This window comes from Lepisosteus platostomus, chromosome 11, assembly GCF_059453375.1.
Source record: "Lepisosteus platostomus isolate fLepPlt1 chromosome 11, fLepPlt1.hap1, whole genome shotgun sequence".
In the NCBI taxonomy this organism is placed as follows: domain Eukaryota; kingdom Metazoa; phylum Chordata; class Actinopteri; order Semionotiformes; family Lepisosteidae; genus Lepisosteus; species Lepisosteus platostomus.
In genome coordinates, this window is record NC_142621.1 from 38,254,103 (window position 1) to 38,272,945 (window position 18,843).

The 18,843-nt window shown below is 33.5% G+C and overlaps 1 protein-coding gene across 3 annotated transcripts; it reads left to right on the plus strand.

Annotated features, from left to right (window-relative positions):
• Window positions 1–1,483: 1,483 nt before the first annotated feature.
• glp2r (glucagon-like peptide 2 receptor) lies at window positions 1,484–18,436 on the plus strand. 3 transcript variants are annotated; one of them, XM_088599564.1, is made up of 14 exons: window positions 1,491–1,862; window positions 6,723–6,822; window positions 7,192–7,296; window positions 8,672–8,796; window positions 10,973–11,079; window positions 12,021–12,177; window positions 12,421–12,580; window positions 13,700–13,760; window positions 14,225–14,294; window positions 14,835–14,923; window positions 15,902–16,034; window positions 16,595–16,636; window positions 17,431–17,569; window positions 18,319–18,435. In XM_088599564.1, exons 1-14 carry the CDS (start codon window positions 1,761–1,763, stop codon window positions 18,381–18,383), a joined length of 1,455 nt encoding a protein of 484 aa, XP_088455690.1. In that variant the 5' UTR covers window positions 1,491–1,760; the 3' UTR covers window positions 18,384–18,435. The 3 variants fall into 3 exon arrangements, with proteins under 3 accessions (XP_088455689.1, XP_088455690.1, XP_088455687.1); XM_088599563.1 differs by having other exon boundaries at window positions 1,484–1,620; window positions 17,431–18,436; XM_088599561.1 differs by having other exon boundaries at window positions 17,431–18,436.
• The last annotated feature ends 407 nt before the right edge of the window (window positions 18,437–18,843 follow it).

Sequence of the window (18,843 nt, forward strand, 5' to 3'; positions counted from 1 at the left end):
AAAGATTCTGAAAAGTAAAGGTATTTAAATAGTAAATCAATAGCTGCACAGTATATCAGTTCAAGTTCTTTAAAATCATGATTTTTAATACTGTGATTAAAAATTAAAATGTAATAGCTGATAAATACTTATTTTTAAGGCACCACTGCACTTGGCGTTCTTCAAAAACATATTTTTACAGCTGCTGTAACTATTCTTATCTACTGTAGTCTTCAATTTATAAACAAGCACATTCTTCAAAATGCAAGCAATATTAATGTTGGGAGAAACTGTGGGTGAAAATTCTGACTAATGCATAAGGTTGTTATGTTATTGTGTATTATTAAGCTCTTTGAATCTTGTCCAGCAATGCCTATTATATCACTGCTTTCATTGGGGTTTTACTATGTACATGCTAATGCAATGTACTGTATTGATGGAAAAACATATTTGAAATCTGTGAAAAAACAGTACTACAGTCCACCTAATAAATGTGTGTCTTTATGAAAAAACATTTTTAAACATATTCATTTTTAATATAATTAATTTGTATTTATAATTGTATGTCCCTTGGTTACAATTTCATAGACAATCATTGCAAAATATCATATTCTGGTCATAGAGGTAAAAAACATATGGTAATAGTGTATTAAAATATATGCATTGTACAAATGTATTTCTTATAGTAGATATCTAAAAGCCCTCTCAAAAACAACAAAATTGTAGCAGAAGCTATTTTCTGTTCATTTTATTTTGAACATTTTAGTAAATTAATACATTTCTGAGAGTTGTGACCTTAAATTTGGTTTAATCATTAAGGTTAGTCATCATTCTCTTCAGAAGTACCAAAGGTACAGTAAATGGCTGGCTAAGGGCATATGAAACTCATAATGGGCAGAAATCAGATTAACATAACATGATTATTTTCCTGAAGACCATTAACAGTGTGCTTTTACTTTGAAATCTGATTTCTGTTGATGAGTCTTAATACAGTCGTGTTTGTTTCATCCATCAAACAAAGACATCTAATATTAAGACAGACCTTAAAATAGAAAAATAGATTTATGTGATTTCTGCATTTGTCTGATACAAAGAGTCAAATTGCAACAAATTTAATAATAGTCTTTCAAGCGTTCTAATGCTACCTTTTTTAAGTATTCGATTAAGAAACTCTTATTTTCCATCATTTTATTGTATTTAAATTATTTAATCATTTATTGTACTGTAATCTGTTTACTTCCAGTGTACTTGATCGATATTGATTAATGCCTCATATAAAGTGTATCTACAGTATTTACTATACAATATACTCGTTTTGATATTCTGAGACAGGAACACATAATATACTAAGTGAAAAACGTCTTGAATTTAGATGGAGAAATTTCATTTTTATTCTTGTGGTCTTGACTGCTTTTTACAGGGATCCTGATTTTGCTATCCTCCCTATCTAACTTGTTTTCTTTTATCTTGATTGGCTAGGAAGTAACAGGAGACAAACTGTGTATGTGAAACTGGGCAGATACTGCAGTGTCAGTCCCTGTACAGCACAGAATGACAGAGGTTTTTCTTCCTCTTCAACTCACTGGGACTTCAGAAGACACCTTTGCAACATTACGCACAGTGTTGTGCAACGACAAAAAGGTCTGTACTATACATGTACAAGAACTTTAATCAAAGAGCACCTGAAGTGAAGAAGCAAAAGATCACAAACCTCTTTTAAAAGGCCTTATGGATGGTGAATGGGGAGCTGTGCTTTGCTGAGTTAGTGTAAACAGTGTGCCATGGTCACTACATCTATACCCTCATTCAGCAGGAGAGGGCTGTCACATTGGCATATCACACAGTCAGTTCTGCTCCTGTTGATGGTACTGCTCAACAAACAGGTAGGAGAAAATGACAAAGGACATACTCTTTCTAGACTGCTGGAGAAATCTGGAATTCCAGACCTGCTGTCAAACTGGCTGAATACTGTAAATATAATATAATATAGTGTGAGTTCTTAGTGGTCAGAAAAAATTAAAAAGACAGTTAAATGTCTCTCTTATTACCATCGTATGCAGGCTTTTGGAAAAAAAATAATTTACTGATATGTTTGTAAAATCTGTGTTCACAGTCAAAGCTGACTGTGAATGATATTTTGTGGCAAGAACAGGGAATATTCTATTGAAATCTTGAATCTGGAAAGAGAATTTCAGTGGTGTATAATCTAATGTAAAGGGCACAGCTCAGGTTGTTCATTTTCTTTCTCAGTGTCTCAAACACTTTTTAACAAATACTGTCTGAATGATGTTCAAGAATGTAGTAATTTGGTCATTATGTAAATGCAGTTATTGCTTTAATTTTAATTTTAAAAAGTTGAGTACATCCTGATTTCAAGCCACTTGTTTTACAGCTTGTTATAACATCGCAGTCAGTTGTCACAGTACTTAGCTTTCTTTTTAAAGGTTCTGTGAGTATATTTTAAGTATTTGGAGAATCTGGGGTCTTTACTGTTTTCTCAATACTGTAAGCTTCTTTAAAAAAATATTTAATCTTTATTATAATGAGGGTAAAAGTGCTGTTTATATTTTAAAGGAAATTTTACTCCAAAGTATTATCTGAAAATTGTCTCAAAAAACAATATAAAAATATTCATACACATTTGACAGACGTTTTTGTATTTCTGAAACAGACACTGTTTTAACTCTGTATGTTTTACAGTAATATTACACTTTGTTTCTTACGTGATTGTAATGTGGACATTAAGCAGACCTAATGTACATCTGAACAAAACCATTAAACAGTCTTGTTCATTCTCTTGTCTGTTTTATCTACACAACTTAAAATAGAACATGGATCAAGTTTACATAGTTGAGTCTCTTCAGGCAATTGCTAATTTACCTTTTTGCTGCACAAGATGAGCAAATGGAAAACAAGCGCTTCATTCTAAATCTGGACACAATATTTACTTTATTTACAATATTTCTTGTTCCCACTCCATTGTACTTCTATGTCTTTTGCTGTCATACCAGTGAGTATAGCCATAAAGATGAAATACTAATAACAGGCGATTCTATAGTTTTACTGGCAAGCCTGCATGGCTGCACTCAAACTCCTAGAATGTTTTGTAAAGCTGGTAGTTCTAGTGATATGTAATGTAGAGTAACTGCATGTTTCAGTGGTTTTTAGAAGTATGTAAACATTTAATGTACAAATTCCTTCAGTTTTTTCTGTCCTTCTGCATTCAAATATGTAATTGGTTGTGAAACTTGACGTTCAATGCAATTATTTGGGTATTGTCTGAAATGTTAAACTGTTTTTTTTAGAATACTAACTGCATTATTGAATGGGGAATGTTAAAAAAATATTAGATACATTTATTCTTACTCATGTATTATTATAACCTTCCCTAATGACCTGAAGGTCAGGTTTTGAGCATTATGCTGTAACATCCAAAGATATTAAGGAGTGGAAATAGTTTTCCTTGTCACTTTAATATTTGCTTCTTCTGTGCTCTAGTTTGTCTTCCCAGAGTGAATGGAAAATAACTTTAAAATGCTTTATTAAAGAACTAGATATCGTGCTTTGTCTCTAAATGCATCAAAAGTCTAATTAAAATAGAAGCATTTGAAATAAAATCTGCTATTTTAAAACCCACAAAACTGATAAGCACCAACAATATTTTTACTAAAAGGAACAGTGGCTGTTATAAATTATTTGGCTGTGATTGTGGATAATGCTTTGAATATTCCTTTTAAAAGCCCTATAGACATTTTTGTTTTAAATGCTAATTATAACATGAAGCTACAGTACAGCGTGTAACTATGTTTTGGCAATACTAGCATGACAGGTTGAAGACAACCACAGTACACTACATTAGCTTAGTTTTGATGAAAATTACATTCAATAATTCAAATGATGAAAACAAAAACATAAAAACATTCCAGTGATTCTCTTCTGGCTGTGACATGAGGGTAAACACCATTAATATGATATTTTGTACTCCCTTTACTAAAAGAGTCTGTAAAATGAACTGGTTGACATTTTGTCCCTGACATTTAATGGTATTGAATGTCCTCTTTGCAGGTGCTTGGTGATGAAACCAATAATTTGCTCAACAGAGTGGAATAATTGACCAAATTATTTTTTTTTAAAACACAAAAGCCCTCTGATTTATATTTCGGCAGGGCCATATGCTAACTGATAAGCATGTGTACCTGAAGTTTTCCTTTCTTGGTATCCACTGAATGACCCATAAGCACATGATCGAGTGCTGTAGTACTTCGGCTCAGAACATGTTTATGAAAGGATTATGCTGTTAGTCCTGTACAACCATGCATTTCACTGCTGTTTGTCAAACAGTACATTATCTATAATGTTATAGAAACATATACACAGGTGTGCTGCACAGTGTGTGCTTTGCAGATCAGTTTTATCATTTTCATTTGTTTTGTAAGCCCAAATTTTTCTATGTGCATTGTACAGTAAATGTACAATCACAGTGTAATTGCTGTGTCAATGTATCCAATGTGTTGTAATTGTTGGAAGCTCTTTGGGTACATGAACATACTGTAGTTTACCATAAATTAGTGTGAAAAAGACAAAGTTCATCTTATTACATATTGATACTATATGTTTTGTCTGTAAGATCCTTGAGAAACTGTTAGCAAAACAAAGGCAAACCATACATACTGTAAGCAGGAAATTACTGAACTGGAAATTACTGAAGGAAAATACAGCAATTAGTTGCCTGCTACAATTAATGAAGAATGAGTAAATTGGTATGTTTCTGTGCTTACTACTACAAAATTAATCATACAGTATGGTATGTAATGAACATTGCTCTACATCTTTTTATATTAGAATTAAAACTTGCTGCAATCCTTCCTGTAATATACTGTATATAATATACATCTGTTCATACAAATATGAAAACATTGGAGAGGTTGATCAAAGAAGTAACAAAACTGTTTTGAAATAATTTAATGTTTATAGAATTGATGGAAATAGACTAGGATAAAACATGACTCAAATAAATCTTCTTCTTCTGACCAGGGGATTTCCTTTCCACTTCTAATTTCTTCTGGTGTGACAGATTAACTGTCTCTGAAATCGTTTTTTTAAAGATTGAAATCAAAAGTATAAAACACACAAAAATAGTTTCATGAATAGTTACACAAAGGAACCTTTTTGCTTGTCTGTAATGAGTCTTTATTATTTTATAAGGATATATGTTGTGAGGACAAACTGAAAGAACATAATCTTTTCAATCTCAGTAAAATGTATAAGAGGAGAATTGACCAAGGGCTAAATTGTTAAAAAGCAATCAATAAGGTTGATTCAAATAGTTACTTAAAACTGAAATACACAACCTAACATGAAATACCTGTATGCTCTAAGCCAGTTACACAATTTTCTGTAATAAATATGAATTAGATGGACTGCCACACACTGCCACCACATTAAGTAGACAGAAACACTGGAATATTTCAAATTAGTATTATTGCTGTGATAGAATAATTTATTATATAATAAAATGATGAGTATAGATGGGATTAATGGCCTATTCTTATTACAACAAAACAAGCCAAAAAGCTAATGACCTACAGAATGGCTTCAAATGTAGATTTTTTTGCAGGCGATGCTTCTCATTTTCTGTGAATCGCTGCTTTGACTTTAAATTACTGTGAGTCTGTGATCACAGAGCCTTTTGCTTACTATTAAGGATGTGATTTATACCTTCTTACCAAACCAGAGTGAGAAGCAAGCTTCAACATCTTCAATGATTTTCACAATTTCAAACAGTTTCTGTAGCTGGGAAAATCCAATGTCAAATTTTCATGTTGATATTAATGCATAATAATATTGCTTATGATTTTGGTAGGTAAGATTCGGATATTTGGAGACCAAAGTCCAGAAGCAATTCCATGAAAAAAGCAAGTCACTGTGTATAGCATATAACTGACTTTAAATTTCTGTGGACTGTAAAGAGTTCACGGAAAATATATGTTTAATTAAATACAGAACAATTGACCTGTGTCCTTTTTTCTTTGAACAACATCAGTTTTTGACTGGCTTGAGTGGGAATGTTTATAGTTGGTTGTAGATACTCTATGGGTTTGGGTCCAGGTTTTATTAATATGGTTAAATTATTATGGAAACCTTTAACAATGGAGTTTTTAGGCAACAAATGTTCTTCCCAGTGTTCTTCTCCTGGCAATGGCACTGGGAGTGATCTGTACTGTACAGTAACTCTACCGTGGTTGCTGCACCTCATGGTGCAGAATAAAGTGTAACACTTATCTTTCCAGACTATCATTACAAATTAATTTTAGCCCTTGTTTTTTACTTTGTTTTTTTTACACAATACAGAATGTTTATGCTTGGGGTCTTGACCACTTTTTCATGTTATGTAAATGACTTAGGTGAACATTTATCTTTTGTCATGATTTCATGGCTGCAATATATCCGGTATTTTGTCATTTAGAAACATTCTAGGTAGAAGGTGTGTTTATATACGTGTTCTCATTTATCTAAATACTGCCACCACGTGGATTGTTTTATTTTCTCTACTTTCAACACTTCCAATGCTCAGTCTGCTTGGAAAGCCATTATGAATGTCAAGGCTAGAAAGCAGGTTTGTTTGTTATGTAAAGAGTACACTGACAAATTCTGAAAAGTAAGATTCTGAAACAAGCAATAAAAGCCTTTTTTTCATACCATTGTTCTTTTAAAAAACAAATGCACCTGTCTTTTATCTCCAGATGGTCATGGGTTCAGGACTTAAAGAAACCATGAGGAAATGGTCTGAATATAGGGCAAATTGTACAAATATGTTAGCCAACAAATCCTTGCAAGGAACTGGTGAGAATCCTAAACACTTGGTATATTTTCATTCCTTATTTTCTATGACTGTGTTTCTGTAATTAAGAAGAGCACTACCTATTTTTGAATTGATGTTACAAGAATGCTATGTATGTTGTTAGAAAAGCATACAGAATCTATGTAACCTTACTCTGTATAATATTTTACTTCAATATTACTTTAAGTCCTTTTAAGAAGATTTTTGTAGTTAATAAGAATTGGAATTAGCATATTTATGCCATAATCTGACTTCTAAATCTCACGCTCAGTTCTGTTCTACTTTCTCATGTACATTCCATTTTTGGACCTGTATTTTAAATGATAGTTCCTGCAGATGAAGTCTGCTTACATGACTGAATGTCTTTTTAGGTGCCTACTGCAAAGGAAGTTTTGACAATTTTGCCTGCTGGCCACATTCTCCCCCTGGAATTGTGTCAATTCTCTGTCCTTCCTACCTACCTATATTTATGGAAGGTAAAGTACCAAGATTATTGGTTCATGTTTTCCACAGTTTTGCTCTCCAGTGTGTGTTTTATAGTCTGGTATGTCTTATCTGGGTATGTTGTACAGTATGTGGAAAACAATTGTTAAAGTAAAAAAATGTATATGTATGACACTTTAATCTAAAAACAGAGGTTAACCCTTTTTGTTTTCTGAATCGAATAAACTATACTGTGGTACTAGTAATATTGGATAATGGATAATGACATCCCAAGATGACATCCAGGGATATCGAGTAGTTGGCATGTACTGTAACAGGTATCATCAACAATAAGTTAGATTTGCAAAATCTGGGTCTATTTTTAACAAATTCATTCTTTTAAGAAGTAAAAAAAAACATATACAAATCACATACAAAAAATCGAGGCTTAAAAAGAAAAAAGAAAATGAATTAAACCAAGAAGATTTTTGTTTCTAGGAATACATAACCTATTATTGTTTTTTCCATAAGAAACCTTCTGCAAATGAACAAGTAAAAGGTTTATTCCATGCTGAAAAGAGAAGAAAGGAAACACAACGTTTTGGCTGTGGAGCCTTCTTCGGGTGTGTATTCCTTTATTCTCTTTTCAGCATGGAATAAACCTTTTACTTGTTCCTTTACAGCCGAGGCATGCTGACGCAGCTCCCTATTTGAACTACTTCTGCAAATTAATACAACTAAATGCAGTCTAAGAGCATCTTAATCAAAGAAGAGGGACAGTAACATGCCCTGTCAAGAGGTATCCAGTGCTGTGTTTAAAATCAAATTAATGTTCTATAACACGTGCAACTACAAAACTTAAGTTTAAAATTAAAATACTCAAGAAACTAGATCAAGAATATAGATTAAAAATCCTTGGTCCTAGATAAGTGCAACCTAATGGTCTTTAGTGCCCCTCACCAGACAGAAGCATCTGTAAGGTTGAAAATTGATATACATACTATATTGGTCTTAAAACAGTAATGAAGAACAACCAGCTCTCCAGGCCATATGTGGAAATATTGCAGAAAACAAACAGAAAATAAACAAGCAGGCATTTTAACAGTTATCCTCAAACAAATAAGATAATTAGTAAATACAGTATACTAACAATAATGGTAAAGACACCTGATTAGGTTCCCAAATGAACTTATAAACAAAAACAAACTTCTAAAGCTGGAGTGACAGAAGTTGTAGGCAAGTTCAGGTGCTTGCTTGTTGAGATATTTTAGCAAACTTCATTTCCTAGGGTGTATTAAAGTGGACTCCATAGAGATGTTGACAGTGGAAAGCAGGATGCTGTTTCATAGAATTTAGTTAGATTTAAACGTGTTACTTAAGTTTTGATACCGGGCTTTTAACAGTTACTTTGTTGCTCTATGTTCACAGGAAGAACTGGTTACCTATACAGAAACTGCACTGAGGGAGGGACCTGGCTAACCATTGAAAATTCCAGTGAGATCTGGAGGAATCACTCCGAATGTGCAGAATTCAGCCATCATTTCAGACCACAAGTAATGCAAAATCATTTCAGTGTTCCATGCTTTTATACTAGTATACTAGAGTGTACTGTATCTATTATGTCAGGTTGGTTCACTTTTCTGAAACTATGATTATAGCTGCAACACATTGTAGTATATTCCTGTATATTCATACAGTAAAGAATCCCAGGAGATATGGGACACCTCCACTTACACCATTTGATACAGCTGGATATGGGTAGAAGTTAAATAACTTCTTATGGCCTGCATACAGTAGCTCTTGCTGTTGTAGTTTTTTTTTTTTTTAACTCATAGCCACTACCTATAAATAGCAATGTACAGTAGGTTATCTACATTCACACTTTGGGAGTGTGAAAAGTGGGAGGTCAGAAATTTGGGAGGTCAAATTGTAAATGTGCAGTTTTATTAGTATTTCACCTGCTGAGTACTTTGAATGCATCTCTTTTAGCATCTTCCCTCCACCCTATTATCACTCTAGCAGCGGCCTCAGTGGTTCATTCCTTGCAAATGATGAGAGGTTTTGTCAGCTTTACACCTTGATTTTACTTTATCCTTTTAATCCCTTTAAACTGCATTTCCTCATCATTTTAATAGAATTTGACCAAAGTCCTGAAACTGTTCAGCAGTTACTGTCAATAGTAATACAGTATATATGTATTTGCCTGTTTCTTTGGTTAGAATGGTTCCTCATCACACAGCTTAAGCTTACCAGCTACATTAAGAGCAGTTAGAAAGAAAACCTGTTATGTACAGTATAAAAAGCTCCAACAATCTATAACATTTATGCAGCTCAATATAGTTAAATAACTTGAATTTGTTTTTAAATATCTATTTTTTGTAAAAAGGCTCAATATTGATCTTTATTGTATCATGTCTCCTAAACCTTACCTGAATCACTGAATCTATAATATATTACCGATCCACTTCCTTCAAATTGATTCTGACAATTGTGTATTAAGTATTGATGTTATGTTTTAGCAAGTTGTTTTTATTTTACTTGATTTAAAACAATTGCAATATACTGTACATATCTCAATGGAGTGTATAATGAGTATAATGAGTTTGTGAGGGAAGACTTTCACCTCAGCTGCCCAAACTTTAAAATATTCCTGACACAGGCCTTTATGGCAAAGACATTGTGCGCATGTGACAATGAGATCACAAGCACTCCACAAATCTGGCCTGTATGGGAGGGTGGCAAGAAAAAAGCCACTCCTTAAAAAAAGCTGCATCAAGTCTCATTTATGTTTTGCTTAAAAGCACCTTAAAGATTCTGTGGTCAAGTGGCAAAAGGCGCTGTGGTCAGATGAACTTTTTGGCTGGAATGCAAAATCGTACGTCTGGTGAAAACCCAATACATCTTACCATCCAAAGAACACCATTCCTACAGTAAAGCATGGTGGTGGCAGCATCCTGTTGTGGGGGAGTTTCTCTTCAGCCTGGACTGGTGCATTTGTCAGGATAGAAGGGAAGATGGATGGTGCAAAATACAGGGAAATGCTTGAAAAAAACATGCAGCCCTCAGCCAGGAAGATGAAAATGGGAAGATGGTTCACCTTTCAACATGACAATGACTCAAAGCACACCCCCAAAGCAACCGTACAATGGCTGAAGGACAGGAAGGTGAATATTCTTGAGTGGCTTAGTCAGAGCCCTGACTTAAATCCCATCGAAAATCTTTGGAATGACTTGAAGAGGGCAGTCCGTCAATGATCACCACGAAGTTTGACTGAGCTTGAACAATTCTGTAAGGAGGAATGGGTACAGATGTATACAAACAGAATCAAGGCTGTAATTCAAGCAAAAGGTGCTTCCATCAAGTATTAACTCAGGGGGTGTTCTCTTATCCAAACCAGTTATTCTACTTTTTTTTTTCAGAAAGTTTGCTTTCTTTTTTCACTTGGATGTTGCAAGGTACAATTTGTAAATAAAACTGGAAAAAGTCTGATTTTATTTGTCTTCCTTTTCGGCTTTCAGGCAAGAAAAGGTGAACATTTTGAAAGGGGGTAGTGACTTTCTATACCCACTGTACTATATCATTTAATTATTTGGGTGTTGTTCTTCCTTGGGAATTATTTAACCTTTACTTATTGTACATGCCTCCCCCATTACCCTTTATTAGATAAAGTTAAGAAAATGGATGGATGAATATTTAACGTGTTACCTTGCTGTATTTTATTTTGTTTAGGAGGAAGAGAAAACTTGGCAATTAGTCCTGCGTATTGTATACACAATTGGGTACTCACTGTCATTATCCTCACTGTCATTGGCTGTCATCATTCTTCTCTTGCTAAGGTCAGTAATATTGCAGAATCATACTTTCAGCATTTAGGTCAAATATGAAAGGAGTTCCTGGCTGAGTTGTTCTACTGAAATACAACCAACTCCCATAATTGCTTATGTAATTGAAAAGCATTTCTCACAAAATGTTGCCCTTGCTTAGTATCAGAGCTCTGTAATTTATTATGACTCGTGGGTCTCTAATTAAACTAAACAATGTTCTTTGATATTCTGTACCAGTAAGTATTAATTAATCTATATTGCTCAGGACACAGTATTAAAAAAATAGATTTTTATGTAATATTTTGGTGTTCACAGGTGTAGTGCAAACTTAAAGGAGGACCTTTATGTCAGCCGAAACACAGGCCTTTTATAGACTTGACAGTAGAATGTGAATAGAATAAAATGATTTTTCATTAAACAATACTACCTTTTTCATGGTCACCCACTTCTTCGTTACAGAAGCCATGACATGAAAATTGTTATCACAAATTAAAAGCAACATTATTAAGAAGGTCTTATGGTTAATATATTGAATTGAGTTTCACAGTAGACAATGTTTGTTTCTGGTTTGTGCTGCCAGACCTTTTTAGAAGTGTTTACAGGGGATGGGAATTATGGATTTCAAATTTAAAATACCCTACATCAAAAATTACAAATAAAAGGAGACCACAGAGTCTGTCAATCTTGGTCTGTTGCCAATAGTTGGACAATCCAAGAATTCTATTACGCCATTTCATAGAGGATTCTATAGAGCAAGGGCATGTTAATACAGTATGTTAAAACATGGCAAAGATTGTTCCTCCTCAATTCTCTGTGAAAGCAAAAGTAATGTTTTCTATCCCAAATACTCCTGAAGATTATTTTCACATTTGGCTTTGGGTCCTTGTAACAATATTGATCTTGATGGAATCCCCCAAATTAATTTTGTCAAACATTTTGTCTTGTCTATTTAGGAAACTTCATTGCACAAGAAACTTCATCCATATCAACTTATTTACTTCTTTTATATTACGAGCTGTAGTCATCCTTGCTAAAGAGATCATCCTTCATGAAACATATTCTAAGAGACCCAAGGATGAAACAGGATGGATTTATATTTTAAATTCAGAGGTAACTTGTTTTAACTTTACACATTTTTAACATAAAAACACAACATAAATTGGAAAGACTAAGTCAAGAGTCTGAGACTTTCACTTACCGCTTGTTATTGTATAATATTTTATGGCTTTCCAGATGTTTAAAACATTTTTCAACTTTTTTCATACAGTAAACACAACACTTCTCTATTGGAAGTTGTAGACTAAACTTAGCCTTAGTGCTGCAATTTTATTTCCTGTTTTTTTTTTTCCACAGAATTCTCCATCTTGCAGAGCTGTGCAAGTTTTCATGCACTATTTTATTGGTGCCAATGCCTTCTGGCTTTTGGTGGAAGGGATATTTCTCCATACATTGCTTGTCACACCAGTGCTTTCAGAGAAAAGATTATTGAAGAAATATATGGTCATAGGATGGGGTATGTTTCTTACAGAAATGCATTGTGCTCTACAAGTGTACACTATAAATGTCTTTCACACATTTAAAACAATTTTTGAACTACTACCCTTGGATTAATTATTATTAATAGACTTATAAAACACTTTTCTGGACACTCCACTAACAGGTAATGGGGACTCCCCTCCACCGCCAATGTGCAGCATCCACCTGGATGATGCGACGGCAACCATAGAGCACCAGCATGCTCACCACACATCAGCTATCAGTGGGGAGGAGAACAGAGAGATGAAGCCAGTTCTTTAATAATGGGGATTATTAAGAGCCCATTGGTAAAATCCAATGGGAAATTTGCCTAGGATGCCGGAGTAACACCTCTACTTATTTCAAGAAACGCCCTGGGATTTTTAATGATCACAGAGAGTCAGGACCTCGGTTTTACGTCTCATTTGAAGGATAGGGGCTTTTTACAGTACTGTGTCCCTGTCACTATACTGGGACATTAGGACCCACACAGACCACAAGGTGAGCACCCTCTACTGGCCCCACTAACACCTCTTCCAGCGGCAATCTTGGCTTTCCCAAGATATCTCCCATCCAGGTGCTGGCCAAGATCACACCTGCTTACCTTCAGTGTGTTGCCAGTTGTGATTTATAGGGTGATATAACTCTATCTAGAATATATTTATCTCTATGAGCTTATACATTAAGTCTCATTTGTAATACATGGATGTATTGCAAAGCTGTAAATATTTCATGTTTTTTTGTAATGCTTGACTTTAATACCTAAGCAAAGCAATGACTATGACAAAGCATGACATTCAAAATACAGATTTAAGGCTTTAGTTTAAAATGCTAAAAAGGAAATGAATTTGGGATTAAGAATAAAATACTAAACTAAAAGCTGTGTAAGAGTGGTTTATCAGCCTCTTTTGTTTTACTTTAACACAGATTTGACTGCAATATCAAAAGCAAAGGATGATACTGTAGGTAGACATTGTATTACACCTTTATGTAATTATATTGTACTGTATGTGTGATTAGATTTTCCAACCCCAGCATTTATGTTTTGCTTCATCATCTGAAGATTGAACACATTTGTGAATATTTTTTAAAATGTTTTATATTTTCTCCTTATAAGGAACCCCCATTATGTTTGTCGTGCCATGGGCAGTAACAAAAGCCTTGTATGAAAATGAAGGGCAAGTATTTCTTAGTGTTGTCAAAATATAGATAAACTGTACTGTATATGGTAGTTACAATGGTTCAAACTAAGGTCAGTGTAGAATTATATCTATAATTTCTAAGTCTACAACCTCATCTTAACCTAAAGCGACCTACTTAAACTTTATTCATATGACAACTGTAACTCTAACCTTTTTAAGGTAAATACTGAATACAATTAATGAAAGATTTTTATGATCTACAGTTCTATTGAAACAAGCTGAATACTGTATATACAGTCTTATATATACTGTACATACTGTATAATAATAACCATTTGTTACTATTTGCTGTTAAATACAGTATGTAAGCAGAGAAAGTTTCCTCTAAATTATTCTCAGCATGAATTGTGAACAAGACATTTTTCTAAAATAGCAAATATTGTAGAAATAATTCAGATAAAGTTACTATTTTACAAAGTTAGTGGTTATATTGTTTTCAGGTGTTGGAGACGGAATACAAACATGGGAATCTGGTGGATAATCAGGGGGCCAATGCATTTTTCTATAGCAGTAAGTAATATTTATAAGGACATATTAAAAGTTTGTATTTAATAAAAAGTTATTTTTGGTGCTAATTTGATTGAATCACATCAATGATCTAGAAAGCCTTGTCACACAATCTGAATATTTTATCTTAATAATAACAAAACATCTTCTTGGATAAAGTCTGAATATGCATATTTAGTTTTGAATATTACAGTATATGGCCCAGTACCTCACTACATCCAGAAAACAGAGAAACTAACAAGTTTTGAGGAGGTTGATTGTAGCTAGACCAGACAAATCATAGCAATGAAGAAACAAAAGATGGGATTTATCTGACGCTGCTCTCAGGTTTAGCAGTACAGATAGAGCTGACATAATCAAACATAGAACATAAAACATTTATTTGGGATTAAAATGGTTGAGGAGTTGTTAAATGTGTGACTCTTATAGCATGCTGTTATTTTTTGTTAAACTGTCATGATTTTTAGCAAGAATTGCCCATGAAATATCAAAGATTTCAGTACTGTAATAGAGGCTCCTTTAAGCTGTTTGTGTTCATTTCAGGTCAATTTCTACTTATTTATCCAAATTCTGAAATTGCTTCTTTGGAAATTAAAAGCAGAAAAAAGGACATTCAATGATTACAAGTTCAGGTGAGTACTTTATCAACTAATGAATGAAAGTCAAGATTTCCATATACAGTATAAAGAGAGTATGTGATAAATACAGTAACTGTTATGAATAAGAAGTAGGAAATTAACAAGATAATGAATATTTCCGCTGAAACAAAACTCTGTATCCATGTCTCATAACACCCCTTTAAAATTATGTAAATTGAGTTTGTGCTTTAGATAAATCTGTTCCCTTTATTTTAAGGCTTTATTGTCAGTTGCAGTACAAATTATACTGTATCTACACACTATTAAATATATGTATTAGTATATAGTCAATATGTATACCTTTTTTCTTCCTTTTCGTTCTCATGTTACTACTTCATTACTGCTGTCTGTCCACTGGGTCTCTGTTTTTGTACACAAATAATTCTTAACCCTTGTTGTCACCATCTGCTGTCCCAGCATTCTGATTCCATGTTCACTGTTTTATCTCTACCCACACCTCCTCTTGCCCTCCCCGCTCCTCTTTTCCCTTCACACTTTATGCAACCCCTTCCTGTTCTCCCACTTTAAGATCCCACTTATTCTCCACCTTTTTTCCATAGTGGTGGAATACACCTCCCACAGAAATCAGACTGTTCAGTGCCCGACCTCCTTTCAGCTACTAATTAGGACATCTGTATAGACAGTACATGTACTGCTTCAGCTCTCAAATAAATCCTTCAAAACTCTAACTCTATATTGCAATAATGTTTTAAATTGTCATACTGGTAAAGTACCATTGCTAATGGTGTTTATTCACTGTCAGCACAGAATACATGAAATCCAGGTGTTAATATTGCTTTGCTTCTGCATTATCTGCATACTTGTTTAATTTTTACTATTGTATTTTGTTTGCACTTCACCTGCATTGCTCATCCAGATTTGCACTAGTCTTATTGTAATTTTACTAAGTAGGTTGCCCTGAATAAAGGCATGTGCTAAACACATAATAATATTTATCATTTGAATTAACAGATTAGCCAGAGCCACTCTGGTGTTAATTCCTTTGATGGGAATCCATGAAATTGTGTTTGCATTTATGCCAGATGAGCAGATAAAAGGAAGATATACCAGAGACTTCATCCAACTGACATTAAGCTCCTTCCAGGTAAAATATGACTTTCAAACTGAAAGAACTAAACATTTTTGTCTTGTATTCTGGACTGTACCCTTCTCAGAACTAAAAACAAGAAGATTGTCATTTGTGCTTACAGTACATTGGGGGTGACGTTTGTATTTAAGAAAATGCATGTTTTAAGAGCTTATGACTATTTAAAGGCATTATTTTATGTATATTTTGTAGTGTCATGTACAGTATCATGTCCTAAGCGTATAATTTGAAGTATGTGTGTGGGAGGTGATGTAAGTGATCATCTTAATCTAAGCAGTTTAAAAACCTTCAGAATTAACCTTATTTTATCCATTTTAATGTAAGTAATCTTGCACCTTGATAATCAAGACTACCACAACGATGTTTCTTTAATCAGTAAAAAATATTTGTGCAGAAATTGCAGAAAAGCTCATTAATTAATAAGCTTAATAACAAAATAAGTTAATATGTGTGTTCATAAATAACCAGTTAAGTTCTGTAGAAGTTACTACTTTTTAAAATCTTGAGTGATCTTAGTGCTTCACAATAATGGTCATATGGTGTTTTCTTTGCTTTAGGGCTTTCTGGTTGCGGTATTGTATTGTTTTGCCAATAGAGAGGTAAGTCTTTCCATTTTACTTCACCTTGACCAGGAAGATAGAAGTAATTACAGTTGAATCCCATTGAATTCAATCTCAATTTTCAGATGTCAGAATATTGAACAGAAGGATAGTGTAATCTTACAGTTTTATTCACAGATGGATTTGTAAGCATGACAAATACGCTATGAATTCACTTTTCTGATAAGCATAATTAAACTAATTATAATTTAAACTGTACAATTAAGTCAAGATATTTCCTTAAAACTAAAAATATAAAGTTTCTAGTTAGGAACTACTTGACGCCATTTGGCCCATCTAGGGTTGGTTTTGTTTGGATTTTGCAAAGATAATTGGTTTATTAACACCAATTCTGAAACCTTCTTACTACAGGGCATACCTTCATTTCTGTACTGTAGCTTGCTACAACTGTGCTTATTCTGTAACAGACCATCCTTAAAACTACAATAAGATAATTACTCATTATTAAGTTCTTTAGTCTTTTCACTTAAACAGAGTATGGGACAATACTGAGTACAGAGTTTCTAGAATGCAGCACTAAAAATAAAATTGTTCATGAAACTGTTGTGTTAAGAATTAACTGCATGAAAGGATCAACTAATGTTTGTAGATTGTTGCTGTAGCTTTAGAAATTGTGCCATTTATTTGAGCACTTATGTTTTAATAAATGTTTAGAATGTTCTGATGACAGACTGAGTTTTAAAAATGAAGAGAGGTCTTTTAGGAGGTCTTTTAGTGTCCCAGTGTTTACTTTGGAGTGAGGTGAAGATGCAAACTTTTTCTTTGGTTTCCAGGTTAAAACGGAGCTCAAAAAAAGATGGCAACTATATCTCTTTGCAAACCACTCTGACTACAGAGAATGCATTGTAGGACAGCATCTCCGATGCCTAGGAAAGTATTCAAAAAGGCGTCCTACCCATTATTTTGACCAGAGTAAGTCCCATGGAGAGAGAAAGAGATCATCAAATGTGCAGCTTTTACAAGTGACAATGAGATCCAGTGGTAACTTGAAACTTCAAAGACCTGTTGGTTTGGAGCACTTTACAAGAGGAAGTGTTTCTAGCAGTGAAGGGGAGGGCACTCTTGGAGAAACGTTAGAGGAAATACTTGAGGAAAGGTAGATTATGGCATGCTTCTCCTAAAAAGACAAATTCAGTCACATCTTTGTACAGTATATCATACAGTATATAATATATACATATAAATTACAGTACAGTATATTAATATATATTTATATGTGACATTTCTGGCACAAAACCTCAGAATGACCTTTATATTATTCTGCAAAATTCATTGCATGAGAAACAGTTTAGAAACAGTTTATTACTGTACAACTGACATAGCAATTACTTTATTACTTTACACCTGCACATACTCACAGAGTGAGATTTTTTAAAGTATTTAATATAAAGCAAATATAAAATGTTTTTTGCTTTTAGATAATCTATCATTGAAGTCATATCCTGCAATATTCTCATTTCTTAGCTTCTAAAACTTTTTTGTGAGATAAAAAGGTCATTTGGGAACAACTAATATTCGTGTTAAATGTTTTGTTTTCCTAGACTATTTAAACAAACCGGTATGAAACCTGTACCATTATTTTAACTTTTAAATTAGTTTGTTATTAAAAGTTTATTTAAAATGTAAAAAGTTTAATAACTGAGATTAGTTTCATGTTTTAGGAAAGCCATATGTATTCACTGGGACAACCAGAATAGGCTGGGATATGAAGACTGAGACAAAATAAACTGAGACAATAATTTGTAAATTCAGTATTATATCTTTGCTGAGATGAAAACCTTTGAGAGTTTTTGTGATTTTACTGTTCAATACTGTAAATTACCCCAAAACAGAGTGCATTTAAAAAAATATATCAAACCATGATACTAGTGGAACACCCAAGGTTATAAACACTACCCCCCACCACCACCTCACCCCATCTCTACCCAGTATGGCTAACCTCCCTGTACTCAAAATGTTTGTGATCAAAAGTCAATCAAAATAATGTCAAATACAATTTTGGAACAGGAGAGCCTAGGCAATGGTCAGCAGTGTCCATATCAACATTTTGTTAAAGATGCCCAATGTAAAAAGTGTTACTGTTCTTTTTACATTTCATTTTAAAGTGTCTCTTACTCAGTTTATCCACACTTAATAAACATTTTCATATGAAATAAAATTCCTTTCTGGTCTTGTTTATTTACCTC